The sequence below is a fragment of the Ictidomys tridecemlineatus genome, chromosome 1 (assembly GCF_052094955.1).
Source record: "Ictidomys tridecemlineatus isolate mIctTri1 chromosome 1, mIctTri1.hap1, whole genome shotgun sequence".
In the NCBI taxonomy this organism is placed as follows: domain Eukaryota; kingdom Metazoa; phylum Chordata; class Mammalia; order Rodentia; family Sciuridae; genus Ictidomys; species Ictidomys tridecemlineatus.
In genome coordinates this window covers 180,535,150-180,561,761 of record NC_135477.1, presented here as the reverse complement: position 1 = coordinate 180,561,761, position 26,612 = coordinate 180,535,150, and the positions used below count along the sequence as shown (strand labels likewise).

Genomic DNA, 26,612 nt, shown 5'->3' with positions numbered 1-26,612 from the left:
TGCCTATTCTAATGGAATGGAAAACATACGTGATCACATATTTTTATATATTGAGTTTTCTATTGCATCTCCAGAGCCTAGAACAGTGCCTGGGCCCGTAGCTATCTACAGACAAGGGTCATGAGTTAAGAAATCATTACCCAGAAAATATAACATGAGAGAAAAGTTAATATCAGTTCTGAAAAATATTAAAATATACTCATTATTAAAAATGACTGTTAATGGTGATTATATTTCTACTGCTTAATCTCAAAGCATAGTCAATCAAAGATGTAATACAATTGATCCTCATTGGATGTAGATTCCATTATTTGAGAATTTATTTGGTAAAACTTATTTGCAACCCCAAAACCAATACAGAATTCTGACATGTGACAAGCAGTGAAGATTCTGAGTTCAATCTGAAACACTGAACAGGTGAACACAGTGACACTCTGCCTTCTTGCTTCAGCTTCACACTACAGACAAGTCTTCTTTTCGGGGTCTATTCATCATAACTCTCACATTTTTAGTTTTTTGCTGGTGACTTCATTGTTTGCGATGGACAAGTGTCACACTTCAGTGCTATGTAGCGTTCCTAACTGAACAAAGCCTGCTATGTGTTTTAAGTATAGCATGTATGTGTCCCATAAGCTTTGCTCAGGCTTGAGTCACCACCGTGCTCTTGGCTGTGAGTTTAATACTAAAGCACCAACAATTTGTTTTTTAAAAGGTATCTTTAATAGAAACACACATAAGACAAGGGTATGCGTTCCAAATGTCATGATCAGAGGCCCACAGGAGCAGTGGTTCAGTATTGGCTAATTCAGTGTTCACAGTGACTCTACAGACTATGACTACCAAATAACAAGAATCAGCTGTACTTTTCAGAATGCTGGATATCACTGTCACTAGAGTATACTACAAATGTGTGAGGAACATGTTACACGCTTTCTATAATGGAGTGAGCCTGAAATATGGCAAGCATAATTTTTGGTGAATGTAATGTTTTATTACCCTAAGGGTTTCACTATTTTTAAAATACTCTGCTATAAATTATTTCTTGAAGTGAAAATATAATATAAATATAAATAATCATCTCACTTTTATATTTATCCACTGAGATTTTTAAATGTCAGTTGTCCTAAAACAAGTTTTATTACTGCTAAAAATAACAACATTTACATAGTAGTTACTGTACACTAAGCAGTGGAGTTATGCAATATTTAAGAATTTTTAAGTTCTTTCCTCTTTTTCAAAAGTCTATTATAACAAAAGCCAGTTATAATTAGCTATCTATGCTTTCTTAATGCTGTCTGCAAACAACCCTTTAAAATGAAAAAAAAAAAATCCAAGAAGAAAACATTCAGAAAAAACTGACTTAGTACCTATTGTATGTCATGTTATATGGTAGATATAATTCAATATAAATATGTATGAGGGAGAGTGAAATGGGAGCAGAAACTTCATGCCTAAGAAATTGAACCTGACTTCTGCAATGGCAGACCGACCAATGAATTTCTCAAAATTTAAATGTTTGTTGCTTAATTCATTTTATTATGACCTTGAAATTAAGCCTTAAATATCAAAGAATGTCAATGCATTTAATTAGTTTAAAAGGACTTTTTTCTAAATTTATGGTAAGTTTTGAATGAAAATTGATTTATTTAGAGAAATAAGAGTGTATATTACATTTTCTTTGTTTGGGAAGTAATGGTTTATGGAACTGAAAAGTAGATATTAAAACTTAGAAACTTATGCTGAGCTAAAATTAGTATTAGAAATGAACAATAATATATAAAAGCACTAGTACGAAGCTATCAAATATAATCTTGGTATTTAGCTGGATAATATGGTATTTCTTACACACATTAAACCATTCCCTAAACCTCAACAATTTTAGACTAAAAGTGTTCAGAAATTTAAAAAAAAAATTAATTAGTTATTTTGAGAAATAAGCCAGACACAGAAAGAAAACTACTGCAAGGTCTCATTTATACTAGGAATTTAAAATAAATGTGGTAGGGGGTGGGGACACGGACACACACACACACACACACACACACACACACACACACACACCCTGGTGGTTACCAGAGGCAGGGAGGAGAGAGATTAGGTCAAAAGGTACAGACTTGCCAGTTACATGGGATGAGAGCATCTAGAGATCCAACACACAGCAAGGAGACCATAGTTAATAATACTGTACACTGAAAATTGCTGAGGGAAGATTTTAGGTGCTCTTATCCACCCCACCCCCAGACACGTTATGCTTCGGATATGAGGTGCCCCTCCAACCATGGACTAAACCTCTGAAATTTGGGCCCAAAATAAACTTCACCTTCTAAGTTGTTCTTGTTATATGTTTTGAGTCAACAGCAATGGAAAGCTGACTTAACACAAAAACTGGTACCTGACCATGTGGTTCTCAAGCATTTGGAACTGGCCCATTGGAGGAATTTGAGAAAGTTTAAAGAAGCAGGCTAGAGAAGCCTTAGAATGTTGTAAACAGTCTGATGGGCAATTCAGGTAGGAGTTCCCCAGAATGCTTACAGGAATGCGAACAGTAAAGACTGTGCTCAGGAGGTTTCAGAGGGGAATGATGACTCAACTTGGAATTGAACTTGTGGCCACACATTACCACCTGGCAAAGAATCTGTCTGCATTCTGCCTATGTCCTGAGACTTTTGTGTGAATTACTAATTAATCTGTCAGAGGAAATTTCAAGGCAATAAAGCATTCAGATCGTGGTATGAGTATTGCTGATGGCTTTTAACCAGGTTTACTGTGAAAAGCCAAGAGGAATGATTTGAAAACTTGTAGTCTGGCCAGAGAAGATGCCCATGTGAACTGGGGCTAAGAAATTACAGCTATTGAAGAGTTTTTTGGAGAAGCTAAGTACTCTGCATAGACATGATAGGACGTATGCCTGAAGGGCACCTCAGGAATCAACAAGACCACACCTATCAAAAACTCAAGAGTGTGGAAACAGAAAACTTCCTCCTAGCAGGGAACCCTGCTAGGAAGTTGTTTCCACAGATTTTGTTTCATAGTGCTCAGCTGCCCAGGCATTTGGGATGCTGCTGCCATGGGACAAGGGGACTGGCTACTGTTCAAGGTGGCAGTGGACCTTGACATCACCCACATGGTGTTGGTTCTGCAGGAACACAGAATGCTAGGGTTAAAGGGTCATGGAGACTTTCACCAAGATTTCAAAAGTCTACAAGCCAGGCAACACATGGTAGGGTCAGAATCACTGGAGGTGGCCTGAAAGATTAATGTGTAAAGCTGTGAGAGGGAAGCAGAAGCTTGAATGCAGCTCCCAGGGATTAAGAGATTCCAGTAACACAAGGGAAGCTTCTGGCTGCAGTTAGAACCAACCTAAGAGAGAGGTCATGTGAACTGCAACCAGCAAGGATGTAGGAACGGGCTTCACAAGTCCTTGAAGATCACATCTTACTACCATGCACCCCAGATGCTGGATAATGAAGCTACAGACTTTGCCCCACTGAGTTTTGGTCATCTTTGGGTCTCATTCCCTTTAAGCCCATCTTCCTCTATCTTAGAATGAAAATGTTTACTGTGCCATTGTATTTGGGATATATGTCATGAACTTTAGACTTTTTTAAAAATATTTTTCAGTTGTCAATGGACTTTTATTTATTTATATGCGATGTTGACAATTGAACCCAGTGCCTCATGCATGCTAAGCAAGAGCTCACCACCAAGCCACAACTCTAGCTTCAAGCTTTTGATCTTTACAAGAGCTAAAAGACAAGAATTTGCCTTGAGTCTCAGATGAGACTTTGGACTTGGACATCTAGGCAATACTGGAACAGTTAAATTATAGGAACTCTTGGAGATAGACTGAATGCATTTTGCATTGTGAGATGGACACGAGTTTTGGGGGCCAGGGAATGAATGTTACAGTTTGGATATGAAATATCTCGCTAAAAAGCTCATTCTGGCAATGGAACAATGGAGTTGGCCAACCATGAACTGAACTTCTGAAACCATAAGCACAAAATAAAACTTTCCGTCCTCTAAGTTGCTTTTGTTGAGTGTTTTGGCCATAGTAACAGAAAGCTGGCTAACAATGATGGATAGTATATTTTGCCTAACTGTGGTATTCATTGCACTATGTATATCAAAATGTCATGCTTTATATCCTAAATATGTATTTTTTTAAAGGGATCTATTTTGGTAAAAGAACTGCATTCACAACATTTAAAGAACCACATAAACCCATAAATCTAAGTTACACTTAGGGAGAAAAAGCTGATCCATGAGTTCCCATCTATAATGTTTTAAAATTCTCCTTGTATAATAAGACTAAATTTCTATTCTAATTTTCCATTTTTCTATTATCCTGAAATGTTCAAAGCACTTGTTTTAGCAGCTGTTCAAGCACAGAACATTTTTTCCTTAACAAAATAATTATTGCTGTAATAATCTGTAATTATGGTTTATAACTGCAATAATCCCAAAGAAATCAGTCATTATCATAGATCACAAGTAATCGTTAACTACTGTTAATGACCTATTTCTTAGGGATTATTGTTTTCGTAAACCATGACCATATCACCACAAATACGAAAAAAGCAAGACAATATAATACAAATGAGATCATAATAATAAACTTATTTTGTAACATTAAAAGCCATTAAGCATCTAAATTAAAGCACACATAACGAGAGCATATAATTTTCTTTGTTCAACACTAACTGAAGTGTTTACTCTGCACAAAAGAAACTAAACACTACTACACACAATGTACAAACTAGAGCCATGTTAGGCAATTTTTTCTTGATAACAAAAAACAAGTATTTTTTAGCAAACAGCAGAGATCTTTAAAAGGCAGAGAGATTTCTTCTCACTGACCTTTTGACTGAAAGGAAGGAAACAAATATTTATCAAAATTTTTCTATGGATCATGTATAATTGAAATGTTATTTTATAAAAACTAAATAATGTATCCAACCATAAAAACTTCTTCTGGTCTGACAATTTATCCAGTAAAGACCTATTAAATATTGTTAAATTATTACACTTTAGTTAAGGCCACTCATGTATCTTTGAATGTATCTATACTTTCATTCAACATCCTTTTGAAGGAAAACAGGTCTTAGATTTTACAACTGAGCTATTTTACATTTTATTGTAATATTTATTGTATATAAATGCATATTTGTAATGTATATGAAACAAGACAAAATAAATAAATACCCCCAGAACCAATAGCATTACCAATACTATCACACTGTCTCCACACCATTCCCTGAGCTTTCCCCTTTACCTACCACCCTGGAAGCAACCAGGATCCTATACCTGGTGCTTGCTATTTTTTGAAATTTTAATTTTATCACTTATGCATACACTTGTTTGGGGACTTTATTAAAAGTTTCATTCTATAAGTAACTTCTTGAGAATTGCTTTTCTTCACTAAATACTTGACATTTATCCTTATTGAATACACCTATAGTTCATTCATTTTTATTGCTATATAATATTCCATTGTATAAATAAATTATAATCTGTTTATCCATCTTCAGGTTGATAAGAATTTGAGCTTTTTCCACTTTTTGTCATTATAAGCAATAATGGCATGAACATCATTTCATATACTGTATTATCTTATGCAGAGATTTTCTAGAGGACACGTATAAAAGTAGAAGAACCACGTCAGTAGGTATTCAAATATTTCACTTTTAAGAGAACATCAAATAGATTTCTATTCCATTTACAATGGATTGCTTTTATACTCCTACCAAAAGTGCATAAAAATTCCCTTTGAACCACATTCTAAGAATTCTTGTTTTCCCAGTGTGCTGGGAAAAAAACCATAGTCCATGTAGATGATTAGCAAGGAAGCCGAGCATTCTCTCATATCTATGTACCATTTGTGTTTTTTTTTTTTTTTTTTTTTTGCAAAATGCCCATTAAGGTCTATTGATACTTTCATAAAGAACTGGTGGGATGGGGTGTGGGTGTGGGTGTGTGTGTGTTGTAAACACCTTTTCTCAGTTCTGATCTTTTAAAAATTTTACCTGAGTCAATTTTAATAGTTTATATCTATTAATTTATTCATTTCGGATTTCTTAATTTACTGACATCAGAAAACACTAAGAATTAACTTTTATCTTTTAAATCTTTGCTGTGTCTACAATCACCTTTTGTTCCTAATATTATTTATTCATAGATTTTCTTTTAGGTTTAGGGTTCTGTGTGTGTGTGCGTGCGTGTTTGGTACCAGGGACTGAACCACTGGGCCACATCCCCAGTTCTTTTTACTTTTTATTTTGAGACAGGGTGTTGCTAAGTTGCTTAGGCCTCACTAAGTGGCTAAGGTTCACTTTGAACTCAAGATCCTCCAGCCTCAGCCTCCCAAGATGCTGGATTATAGATATACACTACCAAACCTGGCAATCTTATTAGTCTTTTTTTAAAACATCCGTTCTTCTTCTTTTTTTATAAACTGTCAGTGGCCCTTTATTTATTTATTTAGTATATATTTTTTGTTGTAGATGGACACCACACCTATTTGTCTGTTTATTTTTATTTATTTATTTTTATGTTTATTTTTATGAACCCAGTGCCTCACACATGCTAGGCAAGCGCTCTACCATTGAGCCAAAACCTCAGCCCTCTTATTAAGCCTTTAGAAAGATCTAGCTTCTAATATTTTTATTCTGAGTCTATGTTTTTTAGTTGATTTCTGCTCTTTGTTTCTTCCTTTCTCCTTCCACAGAATTTAATTTGTTCCTTTCATTTCGACTTCTCCAGATGGATATTTAGGTCACATCATTTTAGCCTTTTCTTCTTTTCTAATATAAGCTTTTGTTCAGTATATTTCCTTTAAATTAAATTTCCTACTGAATTCCAAAAAAATATTATAATTACATTATTGTGTAGCTCTATTTTTATTTTTTAAATTAGAAAACAAATATACACTTTGGAATGGATTTGAGGCAAACTGTACTACAAGTAGAATTTTTGTAAGTGGCTAAACAAAGTTTAAAAAGCAAGTAATAATAAAAGAAAATGTTTCTAGTTCAGGATCAGCAGCACACACAAAGTGTACAAATACCTGAATATAACACTCATTGTGCAATAGTGCAACTTGTAAGCACACATTATTGACTATCTACAGACCATGGGGGATCACAACTCCACAATTCAACAATATGCTGACAGTTCCTAAAGAAAACTCCCTTCAAAAAGGCAATAACCTAGGTATTCCCTCTTTTGACAAACTCAATCTAAGTTTGGATGTGCCAAAGGGCTTGGATATACAGAGTAAGACGCATGAAACACATCATTTGACCAATTTTCTAAAGTAAGGTTTGAAGACAGTGACAATTAGGGTAGAAAATACAGAGAAATAAAAATTCTAATTACATGCGTATTTTGTCACAGTAGGTGGAAACTTTTCACAGATATGTTAAGAAGAAAAAGCAAACAATTTTGTACAAGAAAATTTGCAGATTCTGTAAAATGTCTTCATCTGCTGTCATCATATGTACAAACTTGTCATAGTTTACTTGAACAATGCCAATATCTGCTTCCCTGGTCACTCCCTCAGCCTCTTGTTAACTTCTGCCCAGGGTCATCGCACAGTGACGCTCTGTTACACTAAGAGAGCCACTGCCATCTGTCTCAAAAACATCACATGCTTCTCTAATTTTTTTTCACTCACTCTTCCATCTTTTTTCACCACTGTCAAAAATTCAGAGGACTGAGCTGTGTTGTGTTACATCGATATGCAGATCATGAATCATGTCTTTGGACTCTGCCTCTGAGGGATTCAGGCCCAGAGCTCTCCTGACAGCCTCCAGCCCCCTGCTGGGGCAGTTCTGTCAGAACACTCACCCAGCAGCGGGAAGCTCCTTCAGTTCTGCACTCTGCTCTTTGGACAGCTGCTCAGCCACCACAAGCCTCAAGCTTCTCAGATGCACCCACACACTCCATTTACTCACTTCACTGCACTAATGTGGAGCTCTAGTTTTAAACTGCCTTAAGGATGGCTTCTCACATCTCTAAATTACTTGGAAGTGTATTTTTAAAACTCTTAGTAAAGATCTGTTGGTAGCAAACATTCTGCAGGAGTTATTTTTGCCAGATTCTATTATCTCTCTCTTTTTTTGGTACCAGTGATTGAACCCAGGGGCAATTAACCACCAAGGCACATCCCTGGCACTCAGTATTTTGAGACAGGGTCTAGCTAAGTTGCTGAGGCTGGCTCTGAACTTGTGATCCTTCTTGCCTTCGCAACTGTTGGATTACAGGCATGTACCACTAGGCCTGGCCTTTGCCCAACTCTTTAAGAATGATGCTTCGCCATCTTGGTTTCCATTGTTGCTGCTGAACAGAGAGCCACCATTTCACATGACTCTGTAAATGACCTTTCTTCTCCTGCCACCTGTAATACCTTCTGCTGGGGAGTACCCAGTTGAACAGGGCAGTGCTGTTTCTAGTTTTGGACTGACGTAGGCCAGGCTTGCTGTATTAGTGGATTCACATTCTCCATTAATTCAGAAAAACTCTGAGAGTCTCTTTGGTCATCACCTCTGCTCTGCCCTCACTGTTCTGTCCTTCTAGAATTCAACTGGATGGACTGAACATTGTCATACCATCTTTTAAATTTTCATTTTTCTTAATCCTCAGCATTCTTGAAAATTTCTTTAGAACGGTTAGTTAACAAATTTCTTCCTTAGTGGGACTAATTCACTATTTAACAAACTCTTCCATTAAATTTTAGAACACAAAGTTTTCAAAAAAATTTTAAGTTTTTTTTTACATCGTCCTGGTCAATTTCACTTTTCATACTCCTACTGTTTGTTCATGTGTGATTCTATTTTTCCTTTAAACATTTCATATATAATTATTTAATATCCTGGGATGCGGTTGTGGCTCAGGGATACAGCGCTCTCACAGCACGTGCAGGGCCCTGGGATCAATCCTTAGCACCACATAAAAATAAATAAAGGTATTGTGTCCAACTACAACTAAAAAAGAAATATGAAAAAAAATATTTAAAAAAATCCTTATAAAAATCCAACATCTGAAGGGTCTTTGGGGGATCCTAATTTTTGTTACAAATACTTATTTGGTTGATTTAATCTACAGATTTCCAAAGCCCTAAGTTATGGCTGTTATTCTTCAGAGAAGACCTGAATTTACTTTTCTGGAATCCAGGAATCTACCAATTTGGGGCCACGTCATCCCCTTGCAGAGGGTCAACCTAATGCAGGAGTCTCAGATGTGGTACCCAGACCTCAGGCTCTGTCATCAATTTTATCACTGATATTGATAATCTACCTTTCAGAGCAACCCTGACCCTCCCTGCCTTTGCTACTGACTCTCTGATTGGCGTCCAGCTTCTGACCAGGGAAAGCAGGGAATGGTCAGAGGAAAGAGAGGAGTACAGAGAAAAAACCTGAGACACCAAAGTCACTGCTGACTCTTTACTTTTTAAAGAAGTAAGTATTCACTGTCTGGAACACAAACTAAAGATGAAAATGTGATTTTATAGGTCGCTGCCTAAACATGATCCAAATTAATGTTTATACATACAATATAAATCCAAAAAGGCTCTATATAATGCTGCACTATGCCATCAGGTAAAACAAAACAAAAACACTACAACACAAGCTTACAGGATCAGCACATATTACAAAAAGATACTCAACTGGAGACAGGTGGGGACTGAAATCCGGCCTGTCCTCCACTCACCCATGTACATCCTAGTGCTAGCACACCTGTCTGCAAGAAGTGCAATCATTTTTCTAATTTATACAAAAGCACCAAACGTACTACTGGGTTTGTAAGAGGGTAAAATAAATCCTTAATGGTCAAAATGATTTGAGGACTGAACTTTAAGAGACAGAGGCACAGAAACAAGCAAAAAGCTTGAACTTCTACCCTGGAAGCCAAAGGAGAAGGTCTAGGAGGAGTTCTACCTGAGAAGTCCAATAAGAACCCTGTACCTAAAGCTGATGCAAACAATGACCCCCTTAGTGAAAAAGTAAGCTTGGGGCGGAAAAAACCATACTCTAGACAGAGAAAGCAACACAGAAACCTTTCTGACCTGACTTCAATGCTTGGTGGACAGGAGGAAAAAAACTTCTAAGTCAGACCTGACAGGATTTGTAGCCTTAACATAGACCACCAGTGATACAAAAAAGCTTGTTCTAAGTTTAAATGCTAATTAAGTTGATAGCCTCCTCTTCTCCCCACTCAGTGAACTAACACTTCAATTAAAAGACAAAACATGCTTGCAATGGACTTTTTAAAAAGGAAGAACTATATACTTACTCTATTAAGAGACAGTTTAGATATGAAGACACAGACTGATAGTAAATGGATAGATTTATGCAGTAAGAGGGCAGCAGTTATAGTGATACCAGATAAGATAAACAGTAATACCAGATTTTAAAAAAAAGATTGTCTACTTTTTCCTTAAGAGAGAATGAGAGAGAGTGAGAGAGAAAGAGAATTTTAATATTTATTTTTTAGTATTTGGCAGACACATCTTTGTTTGTATGTGGTGCTGAGGATCGAACCCAGGCCACACGCATGCCAGGCGAGCGCGCTACCGCTTGAGCCACATCCCCAGCCCAAAAGTAGACAATCAAAACTAAAAACTTGATCTTTAAAAGCTAGTTAGGAAGGCAAACCACAGATCAGAAGAAAATATTGCAAAACATGTGAAAAAAGGATCCTCTATAGAATGTAAGGTATTCTTACAATCCCACAATAAAAGCATATGGAAAGGAACCAATTGGCTGATTTAAAAATGAACAAAAGAGGTGAGGTGAACAGACTTTTCACAAAAGAGTTCATGCTGAGCACATGAAAGGTACTCAACATCATTAATATTGGTGGAATGCAAATTATAAACACAATGAGATACCATTAGACACTCAGTAGAACAGTTACAGTTAAGAGGACAGAGAACATCAAAGGAAAATAAGGATGTAGAGTAACACTCTCAATATGGTTAATGGGAATGAAATTTTATACACATATTTCATAAAACAGTACAGCAGTATCGCATGCTACTAAAAACACATGTCCCCTATGATACAACATCCCCTTATTTGCCACCCCTGACCTGCATGGGCAGCTGAACTTAAGGTCCTTCGTGTGAAATTGCAGGGACACCAGATAAAACACAGACACAATTTACCTTTACACAAGCTTCAGGATGGCTTCTCCACTCTCGGCCTCAGGCTCCCCAAAAGGGAGAGCAAGAGAAAGTCACAAGAGGCTGGCGAGAGGGAGCAGGCATTTTCGGAAGTGGGCTTTTATTGGGGGGAACTCTTGTTCTTTACAAAGTTCTATCCAAAAAAGGCCAGAAGGGGCATGGTTACAAAGGTCAGATGAGTGTAACTCAACCCCAGGGGCAACGCCTACATCTGAAGTCCTGCCTTTGCTATCTCAACTGGGACAACACCCAAGTCACCACACAGGTGGTGATTGGTCAGAGCCTCTTGCTTCAGGACTGGAAGGCGTGGGTCATTCAGAGTGGCTCCTCACACTTACTTACCTAAGAGAAATAAAAATCTAAAGACACATAAAGACTTGTCCACAAATGTTATCAATATCACTATTTATATCAGCTAAAAACTGAAAATACAATTCAAGTGTCCATAACTGGTGAATACATAACTATGATAGTCATACTATAGATAACTGTGCAGTAATAAAAAAGAACAAAATATCAATATAGTAACACATTTGAATCTCAAAAATATTATACCACACAAGATCAAACACAAAAGACTACTCATTGTATGATTCCATTTACATACAAATCTAAGAGAGACAAACCACAGTGACAGAAATTATACTAGCCGTGCCTAGACCTGGAGTTACAGGAAGCCATCAAGGACATGAGAAAATTACTGAGAGTGAAGAAACTCTTCCATCCCGAATGAGGTGGTAGTTACATGGAGTTACACAGCTGGGTATAAATGCTAAATCCATCAAACTGCAACTTGAAAATTAATAAGTTAAAGGAGAAAGATACTTGTAATTTTCATTAGACAAAGTTTAAAGAGCTTTTAGAAAATAAAGAGGGAAAAAACTAATAATCCAACTAGAAAATGAGCAAAAGAAATGAAAACTTCATTTACAAAAATGAACGATCAATTGGTTCTTACATAAATTTTAACATTTAAACTGATATGAGAAACGCAAATGTTAAATTATGCTGAGAAAGCATTTTTCATAGATAGGACTGCCAAAATTCCAAAAGCTTGGTAATGCTGTCCTATGAAGGGTACATGGAAACAGTCTCACACATTGCTGAAAGATAAGTAGGATAGCCCTTATAGAAAACAACTTGGTGAAATTACAAATACATTAACCATTCCACCAAGAGCAATTTCACTTTGATAAATTTATATTATGAACTTGCACACATATAAAATATACAAAAGTTAATCTATACAGCAAAGTTTTTAATAAAAGACTATAAATAACTCAAATGACTATCATAATAGAAAAAATAAATTATTAAAAAGTAAAATATTATAGACCTATAAAATATAAGAGCTCATTATACAATAATTTGAAAACAGATAAAAAACACATTGTCAAATAAAAAAAGCAACAACAACAAAAAGAACAGTGAGTATGGTATAGCATATTCTATATAAATAAGGGAAGATAAGACTTTATGTAATTATTTCTGTATAAGCATATAGAAACTGGAAAGATAAAGCTAGTAAGAATGATCACTTGCAAGAGTGAAGATGATAGGAAAAAGAATGCATTTTAATTTTTTGACAATGTAAATAGAAAGAATTTGATAAATTCATTGAAATCAGTTCAATGTGAAAATGTTTAAGAGAATGAGTAGACATCTTAAAATGATATGCAAAGACAGGTCACAAAACTAAAAGACAGTATTTACAATTCTAAAACCAAAAGGATTTGTGTCAAAAACATAAAAAGGGGCTGGAAGTGTGGCTCTGTGATAGAGCCCTTGTGTGGCACCCATGAGGCCCAGGGTTCTATCCCCTGCACTGTACACACACAAATCAATCTGTGTGTCTACCTATCGGGCTCTTAAAGTCAGTAATTGAAAGACAAATAATCCAAAAGTAAAGAGGAAATGAGCAAAAGATTCACATCTATTTCACTGAGGGTGACAAAACAGTAAGTAAACATGAGATAATGCTAAACTCTATCAGGAGAGAGCAAAGTAAAACATTTATCAGGTATACTCTCTCAACCAGACTGGCAAAAACTCAAGTCTATAATTTGAGCTGTTGGTAAGTGTCTAGGTCAGAGGTCAGTCAACTACAGTCTTTGAGAGCCTCCAGTTTTAAAATAAGTTTTCTGGGATCACAGTCAAACATACACTCTCTAGCTGCTTCTAGCTGCAAACCAGAAGTGAATAGCTGTAACAGAATCCTAAAACGTTTCCTATTGGGCACCTTAAGAACAAGTTTGCCAATTCCTGATATAGATCGATGCTAACTCCTGCAGACTGTTAGGGGATGTAAACTAGGAAAAGCACTTTGTAAAAGCGTCTGACCCTGTCTACTGAAGCTGAATATGTAACACATAAACGCAATATTCTCTAACACTGAATGTATCAGAAAAAATAGAGAAAGCAACAAACACCCATTGACAAGAGAATCATAAATTGTCCTATATTTAAACATTAGTGCAAGGCAATAAAAATGAGAGCACTACGCACAACATTATAAGCCCTTAAAACGCATTACTACTACTACTAAAGTTATAGAAGAATAATATGTCCAGTGAAACTCCATTTGTATGAAGTTCAGAAACAGACAAACCATGTATTCTTTTCAGAATATACAGTACAACTATGAAGAAAAGGCATCAACTGGTAAACACAAAATGCAAAATTGTATCTTTTGCTGGTAGGAAGGAAGCTGGAAAGATGAATAGGGGGTGCTGTACAGACATTGGCTCTGACTTACCCTCTCAGACAAGTGATCATGTTTATTAATGCTATTCTCTATGTCTACATACACAGATGAATGTATTCTTCTATGTATTTGATGGTTAATAACTTTCAAAGCTCTACCAAAGAAATTAATAATGAAGACATCATGTTGCAAAGTATTGGTTTTCCCCCATTTAATTTCCATAATTATATTCCAGTAAGAAAAAAATATTTAGTACTCTCCTAAATATACTCCCTCAGCAGTACCATGCAACTTCAAAATGTGATACAAATAAAAGGCATCTTAAGAAAATGTTATGCAAATGTAAAGGATAATCTAAAGATTATATTTATAAAGAGTTGAGATAGGCAATCACTGGATGTAAATTTGATCATGATCCTTTATCAAATTCACTTTCCAATGCAAGGTAAAGGGAACAAATATAGAAAAAAAATTAAAATTATTATTAAATTGTCTTCTATTAGAATTGTATGCATTCAGTTCCATTCTTAAAATGCAGCTCACTTAAAAAATGTGAAAATGTATTTTATTTTTATCCCCTGCCATTTTCCTGAAAGAATTTAAAGAGATAGAAATAAATGCTTCCTCCTTTGATAGGGGATTAAAGACAAAATCATGAGAAAAGTGAGGAATAAAAAAAAAAATTTAAAGTCATGGTGAAGGCTAATACATCAAGGTAAAACCATAAGGAGGTTTTACACAAGTTGTTTACTGGCTGATATCTGCAATCGACTATAGAAAAGATGAAAACATACAGTTAAAAGTCTTGTACTATCTGCTCAAGGATGATTTTCAACTTTTTTTTTTTTAAATGAGAACATGTCATTTTTTTTTTTTAAAGAGAGAGTGAGAGTGAGAGGGAGAGAGAGAGAGGGAGAGAGAGAGAATTTTTTTTTTAACATTTATTGTTTAGTTTTCAGCGGACACCACATCTTTGTTTGTATGTAGTGCTGAGGATCAAACCCGGGCCACACGCATGCCAGGCGAGTACGCTACAGCTTGAGCCACATCCCCAGCCCCTATGTCATTTTTTTTTTATAGTTTTATTTTGTTTATTTTTATGTGGTGCTGAGGATTGAACCCAGGGTTTCAAACCCAAGCCTCGAATCCAGGCCCTTGAACATGCTAGGCAAGCGCTGTACCACTGAGCCACAATCCCAGCCGTTCAATTTCTTTTGATATTGATTCTATAGAGAAGTATTCCTAAGAATCTTAAAAAGAATTTAAAATTAACTATCAAGCGACCAAAATATCTAGCAGATTAATAAAATTAATGATTTATTAGGGGACCAAAAACTGGAGGGAAATACCTGAAAATAATCTGCAGTAAGATTATTCAATGAAGTAATTAATGATACCACTTAATATTCAACATATTATTCATGAAATTTACTGACCTTCCTGAATTGCCATGTCCACAGTTATCGCAGAAGCTGAATGAAGAAGTTTTTGGTAATTCTGTGCATTCTGGTCAAACAACTGTACAAGAAGAGAGCACGTCTTTTCATATTCACATCTGCTGACAGTGCACAACTGCTCCAGCTGCTGAAACACAGTAGCAGTATCATCCAGTGGGTCATCTAAATGGTCTCTGTGAACACATAAGCATGTAGATAACATCAGAATGTATTTTTATTCACCACAAACTTTACATTAAATAAAACTATGATAGATAAAGAAACAAGAAGGGCTGGGGTTGTGACTCAGTGGTATGGTGCTCGCCTCACACAAGTGCGGCCCAGGGTTCGATCCTCAGCACCACATAAAAATAAATAAATAAAATGAAGGTATTGTGTCCAACTACAACTAAAAGTATTAAAAAAAGAAATAAAACAAATGGATTTGGAAAGCAAGAAATAAAATGTCTATATATCAAGATGACTTGATTATGCACACAGAAAAAGCCAAAGAAACCGCAAAAATGCTACCAAAATAGGTGAATTTACTAAGATCACATAGACTTCAATGTAAATTTTAAAACTAAAACTTCTAGAAGAAAAAAAGAAAATCTTTGTGATCTTGAGTAAGATAAAGATTCTCAATATAACACCAAACACATGATATAACACATAAGAAAGGATACACTGAACTTCATAAAAATGTAAAACTTCTGCTCCCCCAAAGACTTAAAATAAAAAGGAGAGAAAATATTCTCTGAAACACATGTATGATAAGACTTCTGAACAGAATAAATGGACCTCTCAAATTTCAGTAAGAAATAAATTACCCTGTTTAAAAAAAAAAAAAAAGAGCAACAGATATGAGATTTTATAGGCACTTTGCCAAAGAATACATACAGATGGTCACACACATAAAAAGATGCTCAACATTATTACTCATTAAGGAAATGCAAATTAAATCCACAAAGAGGTACTACTATACATCTTTTATACACTGCAGGTTAAGAATTCAAAATGCTGGGGCTGGGGTTGGTGGCTCAGTGGTACAGCACTTGCACAGCACGTGTGAGGCACTGGGTTCAATCCTCAGCACCACATAAAAACAAATAAATAAAATAAAGGTATTATGTCTATCTAAAACTGAGAAAGTATTTTTTTAAAAAAAGAATTCAAAATGTTAAAGCAACTTTGGAAAATAATTTAGTAGCTTTTTATAAAGTGAAATATACACTTAATGATGCCACTCTGGAATCTTACACCAAAGAAATGCAAACAGGAAAACAAAACATATCAGTTACTGCCAGAGAGGACTACAAAGGGTCCCCCTCCTGTCCACCCACCCCCAAAAAAAACAAACCTTTAGAGTTAATGGAACTATTCAGTATCTCAATTGTGATATTACTTATAAAAATAAATATTCTTATCAGAATTCACAGAACTTTACCCTAAAGAGAGTAAACTTTTAATTTAATTTTAAAAAACTCCAAGATGAAAATACAACAGAAACATTTAGTTTTTACTACCTCACAACTATGGCAACAGAGTCCAATCGAGACGTGATAAAGGCCTTTGTGATTTCAGGTGCGTAAGTGTCTAGTAAGTGGGGCTCAGTTGATTTCACAAAAGGAACTGATGCTACCATCCTCTGCCACAGAGTTAATAAATAATGAACACTGTTTGGAGCGAACTCCCAATGCTACAAAGAAACAGAGCAAAAGAAATTTAAAATAACTTAATACCTTTCTAGAATAACAGATACAACGCAAAATTACTTTTTAAATTAACTTTTATTCTGATTATATGACTAATGAATGCTTAATACAGCAAATTTCATAAATGCAAAAATGTTAAAGAACCCAATATCCCACAATATTATTCTGTTCAGAGATTATCACTATTAGAATGTTACAATACGTTTAAGTGTTAAACTATTTCCTCTTAACCATTCCATGAATATATTTTTTATAGTATTAACATCATATAGAAAATATGGTTTAGTAATTCCTAATCCAAATTTAAGAAAAGAATTCAACCACAATACAGTATGTAAAAAATTATTTTATAGAAGTTTATTACAGCTTCTAAGTTATTCTTCAGTTATTAGCCACTTTAAGTGATTTTTCAATTTTCTCTTATTAAAAATGTTATAATTATTTCTTTTACCTAAAACTTTGCAAAGACCATTTTCAGTAAAGTACTCCAAGTAACAAGTATTTAAAAAAAAAAAAAAACACCCCCACTAACCTTTATCAAGAAATTGTTCTAAAACTAAGTACAGCTTAACATCAATTATTTTTTTTTACTTACCTGTAGGCTAGTAATAGTAAAATTAGCAATCAATCTGATAACTTCAGGATATTCCTTGACCATAACTAACTCTCCCAGTTGATAATTTGTCTTTAAACGAGCCAAAAATCGACAAAATTCATGATAATTACCTGGATCAGACAAACCCTAAATTATGAGACAAAAAGTAAGTCTTTTAAAATAAAACAATCTATTGATAATAAAGCTACTAAATTTCAAAGAATTTTATTAAGTATTCTATTTGTTTTCAGAGGTACCTATGGTATCTTACATCAACTAGGTAGGCAATGTTAAGAAAACAAGTGATTCTTGCTAAATTTAATATTGCTGTCAATTATTCATAATAAGGAATCTAAAGTAGAATTTTTGGAAGAAGCTTTGCACAACAAAGACAAAAATATATCTGGGAACTTGTTACACAAAAACAGAGTGTGTGTATTATAGCCTAAACAGAAGTCAACAAAGGTCTTGAAAAGTATTTAAGATGAAGGGCTGAGAGAAAAATATTTAAGATGAAAAACAAGAATGAGCTCTTGAAACCCGAGAAGGGAGTACTAACACCAGACTTAAATTAAATAGTGTGTGTACACACAAGTAGACAATTTCTTTTTATGGAACACTTTCTGAATACAGGCATTGTATTTAAGTGTTAGTCATTCAAACAAATTACTGCCATGTAGGGAACCAAGTTTAACAATAAGACAGGACACACAGGTAACTTGTGAGGGAGAACAGGTTAAAAAGGAAAAGACCTTGAAAGTTCTCCCCAGTTGCTACAAGCTGCTTGAAAACAGAACACATCTCCATAGTTAACACCTGCTATCATCTCCACAGTTATCACTCTGTAGTCTCTGTAGCTAGCCTGATAGAGAATTCTATGCAGTGTGTTTAATACTCAACGAGTCTAAGAAATGTCATTCATAGGCACTCCATGAAAGAAGCAGGCCAGTGGTAGAGTGCCTTCCACAGCATGTATGAAGCTCTGAGTTCAATCCCCAGCACTGCAGGGGGGGTGGTGGGGGGAGTTTTGCTGGGCACAGTGACACACACCTATAAACCAAGCGGCTCCAGAGACTGAGGCAGGGTATCGTGAGTTCAAAGGCACCCTCAGCATCTTAGTGAGGCCTTAAAAATTTCAGCGAGACCCTATCTCTAAATTAAAAATATATTTTAAAAAAAGACTGGGGATGTGGCTCAGTGGTTAAGTGCCTCTAAGTTCAATCCCCAGTTAAAAAAAAAAAAAAAAACAAGAAAGGAAGAAAGAATGAATTTTAAAAGTGTCTAATTATTAAGTATGAATTCCAAAGAGACATTTTATAATCATAGTTTTTTTAATACATGTTTATAATTCTAAAACATATAATACTTAAGATCAGTTTTTACAGTGAAACACTGACATAGGGATGCTAAAAAAATCACTTAATAGAATTATCTAACATGGGTATAGTAATTTCCACAATTTTGGTTGATGACAAGAGAATTAAACAACTAAAAACTTTTAAATATGTTGGTAAAAATTCTACTTACCAGCTAAATAGATAAAATTCACAGCTACGCTAACATTGAAAAGATAAAATACATGTTTAACTCAAACATTCCTGAGAACAACTTGCAAAATAATCAATTTTGTGAGATAATCACATTTTATTTCTGTAGAAAAGTATTATCTGTGTCCCCACCAACAGGATTAATAACCAAGAGGTTTAGGTAAACCTCTTTAAATTACCATTTAACCTTTTAAAAATCTGTAGTTTAATTACAGATATTTTAAACCAGAAAAAAAGTAAATAATGAAACAAAATATCTAGGTATCCAAAATCACTAATTATGGCTTTGCAATTCTCTAAAATAGGTATTGCCACTGGATCTCTGAAGTTAATGTGGAAAAGATAACTCATATTTGTCCACAAGAGGGCAAAAAGACATTATTTCATAATTTAAAACCTTTTATCCCAATATTAATACTTAAATTTATATTAAGTCCTCTAGTTCAGGTGGACATAACCCTGAATTATCACTTCAATAGTTTAACCAACGTGGACAAGGAAATGTAGCACAATGGTAAAAGACAGAAACATAATAAGATATATGACCTTTTTTCATATTCACCTAAAAAGAAAAAAATGGAGAGGAACACAGAAGTCTTCCATGGAAACATCCATTTTTAAAAAACTGCCCATTTCTACTACAAATGAGACCTAAGTAAGATGAATGTAATACTAAATATTTTCTTCCAGAATCATAATAAATTCATGATGAGTTTATTATCTGCCTTTGAGCAGAAATATTATTTCTATATGCTAAGTATTAATTAAATTACTTCATAAATACCTGAGGGTTTTCAAGTATCCTTTTCACTCCCTTAATTAAATTACCAAGGTACTTGGCACGTTCAGGACTGCTAAATAAGGACCTTCTTGTAGAAGCAAACTGAACTAAACACGCAAGTGCCTAAAAACAGAAACAAAAAATTCATTTCAATTTTAAAAGGAGCTATGACCACATATAAGCAAGACTTAATTTAAAATGTAATTAATTTTAATGCTAAAAGAGCATTATATAAAATAATAGCTGAGCATCATCATACCAACACTCACAATCTTTCTATCCCATCACTAAAATTTTTATTTGTATGTATTCTCAACTAATATGCTTTTCTATACCAAATTTGCCAGAGCAGGGCTTAAACATGCCTACATTAAGAAAACTCCCAATTGCTTATGATGCCCCCTCCACTGTGAGCCAATGAACCAGATGTTCTACCAAAGAGAAAATATGATCTTATGGTACAATATGTTAAATACCGTGAAATTATTCATTGTGATTCCTACAAAGGTGGGGGAAATCCCAAAAGTTTACTCAATCCAGAATATCCTAAATTTATTTAGTCATGGAATATTTTACATCATCCATTAGTATGTCTGGAAAATGCTAGAAGAGTTACTTACTTTCTAATGATATTTACTAAAAATTTTTTTTTTATTAAGTAAGGCCCCAAATTGGCAACTTTCAAGCCAAACTGGCCTATGGTTCCCCTGATTCACGTATTTGCTTGCCACTTTTTTTTTTTTAACCCATTAAGTCACAAGTTTTCGATTCTGTGAATGTTGCAATGAAACTGAAACAGGTGCATTAAAATGGGCTGGGAATCAAAATCCAGAGCTTAACTAAAATCAGTTGTCAATAAGTATTTTAATTTGAAATCTTCACATAAAATGTGTGGCTCTCTTGGCAAGGGTAAGAATAGGTAAAAAAATCCAAAAGATTGCCTTTTTAAAAGACATGCTTATTTGCCATTGCCTCTATCAGTTAAAAAAAAAAACACCCAAGTTTAAAAAAATACAAAAGCCAAAGAAACTTAAAAACCTCTTCATTCAGAACTCTGATATACAGACTTAGGAAACACTAATATATTAAAAGCAAAACACCGAGGGTTCCGGGACATGTAGAACTGTTTTGTTGTTTTGTACTGGAGGATTAACCTAGGGGCGCTTCACCACTAAGCACATTCCTAGCCTTTTTGTTTGTTTTTCATTTGAAACAGGATCTAAATTGTTTAGGGCCTTGCTAAATTGCTGAGACTGGCCTTGAACTTGTAATCCTCCTGTCTCAGCCTCTCAAACCACTGGGATTACAGATATGCCTAACCAAGCCAAGCAAGAACTGGGTTCTGATCTTAGTAACAATGTGGACTTACTTTGTTACCCTGGGGTGACTTCCCTTAGCCATTCTGGGTGTGCTTTGTTTTTCTGGTACACCTGGTGAGGACAGCATTAGGAACCCTGCAGAACCACTGTGATGATCAGGTCAAACAAGTACCACATCAGAGCATGCCAATAAACAGCAGTTACCATCTCAGGAAACAGATGTCATCTACTTTTTTAAATTGCCAGTACCTTTTTGTTTTAAAACATAATTACATGAAATCATGATTTTTAAACCACTATAAGCAAGGCTGCTCTGGTTGAAAGACAGAAGGCTGCGATACTGCCTGGAAACATGAATCCTCAGTGAAACCGAGTTTAAAAGCTACTTCACTACCTTGAACTCTAGATTCAAGGACAGACATGTTTTTTTGAAGTGTGGTGGTTTTGTGAATCCACTTCTCCTTTCTAAATAATAATATCTAAACAAGCATACCACTGGTACATGCTTTAAATCAGGAACATCTTTTTTCAGAGAATGGCAACATTATTTCTAGAAGCTTGAATATTAAACCTATAATTATTTTTTAACATTACCATATCTATTACAGATGCTGCAAAGATGGAACCCACAGTCTCAAAGTTCTATACAATAACAGAGTTTCAAGATTTTTTGAACATATAACAGAATTTGATTAAAAAACTTAACAAACAACAGTAGTCCTGAGCAAAAATAAAGTAAATAGATCCCTCTTTGTGCTTCATTCAGTGATACTTGGTGGAGGCTGTCTGCCAAGCCCAGGCCCTGGAGGGCTGAGGGGTGTTAGAAAGTGGGGAAGGTCCTGGTAAGGGAGCTGATAGCTGGACTTCAAACCTATGGGAACTGACTAGTAAGAAAGGTATATTTACAAGTTGGTGTGTTGTTCTGGCTCTGGCAGGAGTAAAATCAACAGTTCCTGGTTCTGGCTCAACCATTAAATGGAATGGACTACTGACAAAATAAATAAAACCCAACAAAGAGCTCAAGTGATATGCACCTAGGATGACACAAGAACTACTGTGACAAGTCGACCCAATCAAACATATTAGCAGAGTTTTGTGGATAAATAAACTCCATCCCTTATGTTCATTAAAGATCACAGCTACTTTTCAATCAAGTAATGAATGAGTTTTACTTACTAACTGAGACAGCAGTGGTGGAAGTGAATGATACAAATTGAAGAAAAGATCCAATGTTTCTGGTTCTAGGAAAACTGAGAAAAAAATTGATTTCTGATATTATTACTTTCAATCCAGTGATCTTAACAAATAAAACAAAATCACACAAACTGAGGACAATGAGATCTTGGCCACTCTTTGCAGTTGAGCTATTTTAAATTCCTAGCTACTTTCGTCAGAAAACTGAGATAATAGAGATTAAAAACTAGTCAAGATGATATAGCATCTACAGTTCTAAGTAGGGCAATCTTCCTAACTAGTTTCATCTATATTAAAATAATATGAACACTGTTTAAAATTTCAAAAATTATCAATAAGCAAGCAGTACGAAAAAGTCTATAATATGAAAACAACTACATCTAGCCCCTTCCAACCACCTTTCAACATATTTACCTATACTTCTAAGTAATGCTGTACACTATTACTTCTTTTGGCTGTTTCATTTCAGATATAAGCTTTAGTATTACTCTGAGCCTAAGAGGCTGTAGCTGCTCAACCCCACCCTGCAACTCCACCTCCCCAATCTCCACAATCCACCCTCCCCTTCCATTACCAACCTGATTTGTGACTAAATCAACTTTGAAGTATTTACATTTATTATGACTACATAAAAAATATAAAAAACATTAACAGTCAGTCCTAGAAGTTTACTATATCACAATTACAATTCACTCTGTACTTAATCACAGCATTTTTCCTGTGTGTAGCTGTGTCACAAACTACAAATGCTCTCATTAGCAAGATGTTCTCCATGATGTTTTCCACATGGTCAAGAGCACCAAACATTCTCATTTCCACTCTCCCAGCCCTACCTCTCAGATGATCCCACAGAACTGGCTATTTCCTAACTTTGTCACACAACGGTCTCCTCCCTACATCTATTCATTCCATCGTGGGTTGAAGTCCCTGTTCCTGCATCCCCTTCTTCCACCTTCTTGGCTTACAAATCAAGTAGCTTCCTGACAGTAAGTACAGAGGGGATAAATTTGAGGAGGACTTGCATGTCTGAAGAGGTCTTTAATCTTGGTTATACTTGGTAATTTCCATCTAGTTGGAAAATAATTTTCCTGCAGAAGTCTGAATCTTCCAGTCTACAATGCTGCTATGGAGAAACTGAATATCCTTCTGGATCCCAATCCTTTGACTGACTTTTTTCTTTCTTGTACATTTTAGGAATTTTTCTTTATCCTCTGTATTCTAAAATGTCATAATTATGAAGCTTTGCACATACCCATTTTCACTCATGATGCTGGGTACTTGGTGAGACAGTTTAATCCAAAAACTCTTATGACCTGTAGTGCTGAGAACATTTTTGCAAATTTCCTCCTGTTTTCTCTGTCCTGTATTTTGGCCCTCCAAACCTTCAGATGCCAGGCCTAATTTTATCTTCTAGTTTTTTTTATATATATTTTTCTCCTTTCAAGCATCTTGCTTCCTTTGTTCTACCTTCTAAATTTCATTAACTATTCAGAACATTCTCTGAATTTCTACTTTTTAATAATATCCTGCTCTTGTTCCAGGAATGTATTATCTTTTGTCATCTCTTTAGGAATAGTGATTATACCTGTTAGAAGCTAACTTCTACTCTTCATCTTGTCTACTCTTCACCTTGTCTATTTCTATTTTTTTTTTAACTGAACTTTTTGAGATAATTCTAGATCCATATATAGTGGCAAAACCCAGTACAGACTGACCTCATATTTTACTCAATATTTCACAATAGCACAAGGGAATTAACCTGGATACAATTCACCAATCTTATTAAATTTCCCAGTTTTACATGTACTTGTTTGTGTACACCTGGATGTTTTTAGTCTGTGCACTTCTTTATTCTATGTGTTGGGTTCATGAATCCAATTACCACAGTCAAGATTCAGAACATTAAAACCCTTTTTATTGGTTTAGTCTCTGACTTCATACTAGAAGTTCTCAAAAACCCATGCTGCTTGTTATGGCTTGAATCTGCAATGTTCCCCAAAAGGCTCATGTACTCAAAGGCATGGTCCCTAATGCAGCCATGTCCAGAGGTGAGATTTTTCAGGAAATGATTGGATCAGGAAGGTTCTAACCTCATTAATCCAAATGATGGATTAATGATTTGAAAGGATTATTGGAAGGCAGGGACCAAGTTACAGACAGTAGGTCTGGCGGGGGGCGGGGGGTTCTAGAAGGGTTTCATTGGGTGTGCTCCAGAAGGGTTTATCTTATCCCAGTCCCCTTCCTTCTTCTGTGTGTGTGTATGTGTCTATCTCCCCCTCCCCTCCACCTTCATAGCTGCTAAGAGTGAGCATCTTTCCTTTACCACACCCTTCTGCCAGGATGTTTCTGCCTTGGGGCCAGATGACCATGAACTGAAACACCCCCTAAATTGTTTATATCAGGTATTTTGGTCACAGTGACAAAAAAAACTAACAGCGTTCCTCAACTATATCAGGTATTCCTGATTCTGATATATGCTCTAGTTCAATTTTCTCAGAAAAAAAGCTTGGTCTTGTGAAGCAAGGAAACAGTGCAGATGAGGGAGGGAGGGAAAGGCAGTCACCTAGCTGCACAAGTGGCAGAGAAGAGACTATTCAGAATACAGTCTTTTAACCAAGCCCTTGAAGCCTCCTTCCCTCCCTGACTTCAGGGGTAACCTAAATATCACCTTTTTTTCTGGAATGAAATCATCTTGTTATTTTTTTGTACTGGAGGATTAACCTAGGGGCACTTCACCACTAAGCACATTCCTAGAACAGAGTAAGTTGCAACTCTGCTCTGCTAAGTCACTTACTCTAACTCATTCTCTTTATTGCTCTGGAAAATATGTTGACATCTCTTGTCTACTATTAGATCCTTTCCCATTCTGTTCATATGAAAGTTTCCAAACAGAGCTCTTGATTTTTTTTTCTTCCCAAAACTGTTTTCCATCTATCTCTAGAGCTGTCTTCTTTTTTTTTTTTTTCCAAAATCAAAATATGGTAGTTACTATAATACATCAGGGGAAACATTTTGAAATTGGGTATCAGTAAACACTTCAGGTAGCAAATTCTTTTGGGTTGCAAAGCACTTTTCTGATTGCCTAGCCTAAAACTAAGACAACACACCCCAGGCAAATATATTGTTTCCTTCTGCATCATTAGGTTGACCACCCCTCATGCTCTTTATTCTTACTTGTTCTCCAGGTTGTTGGAATCTGTACTGTGCAAAGATCATCTGCAGACTCATCTGCTGAACTGCCAATGAAGTCAAAGTTGAGGCAGTTGAGGACCAGTTTCAAGACCTGCATCACCAGATTCTGTTGAAATTGATCTTGAAGATTTAAAGGTTTGGCCAATACCTGAAAAAACGTTAAAAACAAAACACTATGAGCTGGGTGCAATGGTGCACACCTGTAATCCCAGTGGCTTTGGGAGGCTGAGGCAGGAGGATCAAGCCAGGCTTAGCAACCTAGCAAGGCACTAAGCAACTCATTGAGACCCTGTTTCTAAATAAAATACAAAATAGGGTTGAGGATGTGGCTCAGTAGTTCAGTGCTCCTGGGTTCAATCCCCAGTACCAAAAAAATCCATTATGAACACATCAATAAATTTTAACTTTATGAATTTAAATAATTCTTTAATGCCAAATGGAAATTATTTAAAAATTAACAAAATTATATTACTGCAAATATTAGGGGAGAAAAGTAAAATCACTATCAAATTTCTATGATAGACTACATTCAAATTTAATTTTGTGAGATAAGAATAAAAACATTTATACCTGATGCCATGCTGCAGGTCATCATCTATAGTTATAAGGCAGCACTAAGAAAAATACTCTCCACAGTACAACTGCATAAATATATACATAATTATTACCTTAAAGGTGGTTTTGAACAAGCCAAAGATTAAATGTTCTTCAAGAAACACTAGGACTAACTTCAATTATAACAGAGATACAATGGGTTAACAAAAGCTGTCAGAACTGTGGTTATGGGAGGACACTCACAAGCTCTGGAGAGCAATCCTGACACCAAAAACAATGCCCATTCTGACATATCAACAGACTATACCATTCTAGAGTTGCCCCATGAAACATCTGCAGAAGCAATGATGTGAAGTTTGGGATTCTCCAAGAATAATAACAAAAAAGAA

The 26,612-nt window shown here is 35.4% G+C and overlaps 1 protein-coding gene across 6 annotated transcripts in view; it reads right to left on the bottom strand.

Annotated features, from left to right (window-relative positions):
* Ranbp17 (RAN binding protein 17) overlaps positions 1-26,612 on the bottom strand; it is a 285,238-nt gene that overhangs the window by 232,977 nt on the left and 25,649 nt on the right. For all 6 annotated transcript variants that reach the window (XR_013440033.1, XM_078052377.1, XM_078052392.1 and 3 more), the window contains 6 exons: positions 25,651-25,816; positions 22,459-22,532; positions 19,967-20,086; positions 17,636-17,782; positions 16,852-17,024; positions 15,326-15,519 (listed from right to left, as the gene is read on the bottom strand). Coding sequence is in view for 5 of the 6 variants with exons in the window: in XM_078052377.1 (XP_077908503.1) it covers positions 15,326-15,519; positions 16,852-17,024; positions 17,636-17,782; positions 19,967-20,086; positions 22,459-22,532; positions 25,651-25,816 (874 nt within the window). In the remaining variant the exon portion in view is untranslated. The remainder of the gene's footprint in view (positions 1-15,325; positions 15,520-16,851; positions 17,025-17,635; positions 17,783-19,966; positions 20,087-22,458; positions 22,533-25,650; positions 25,817-26,612) is intronic.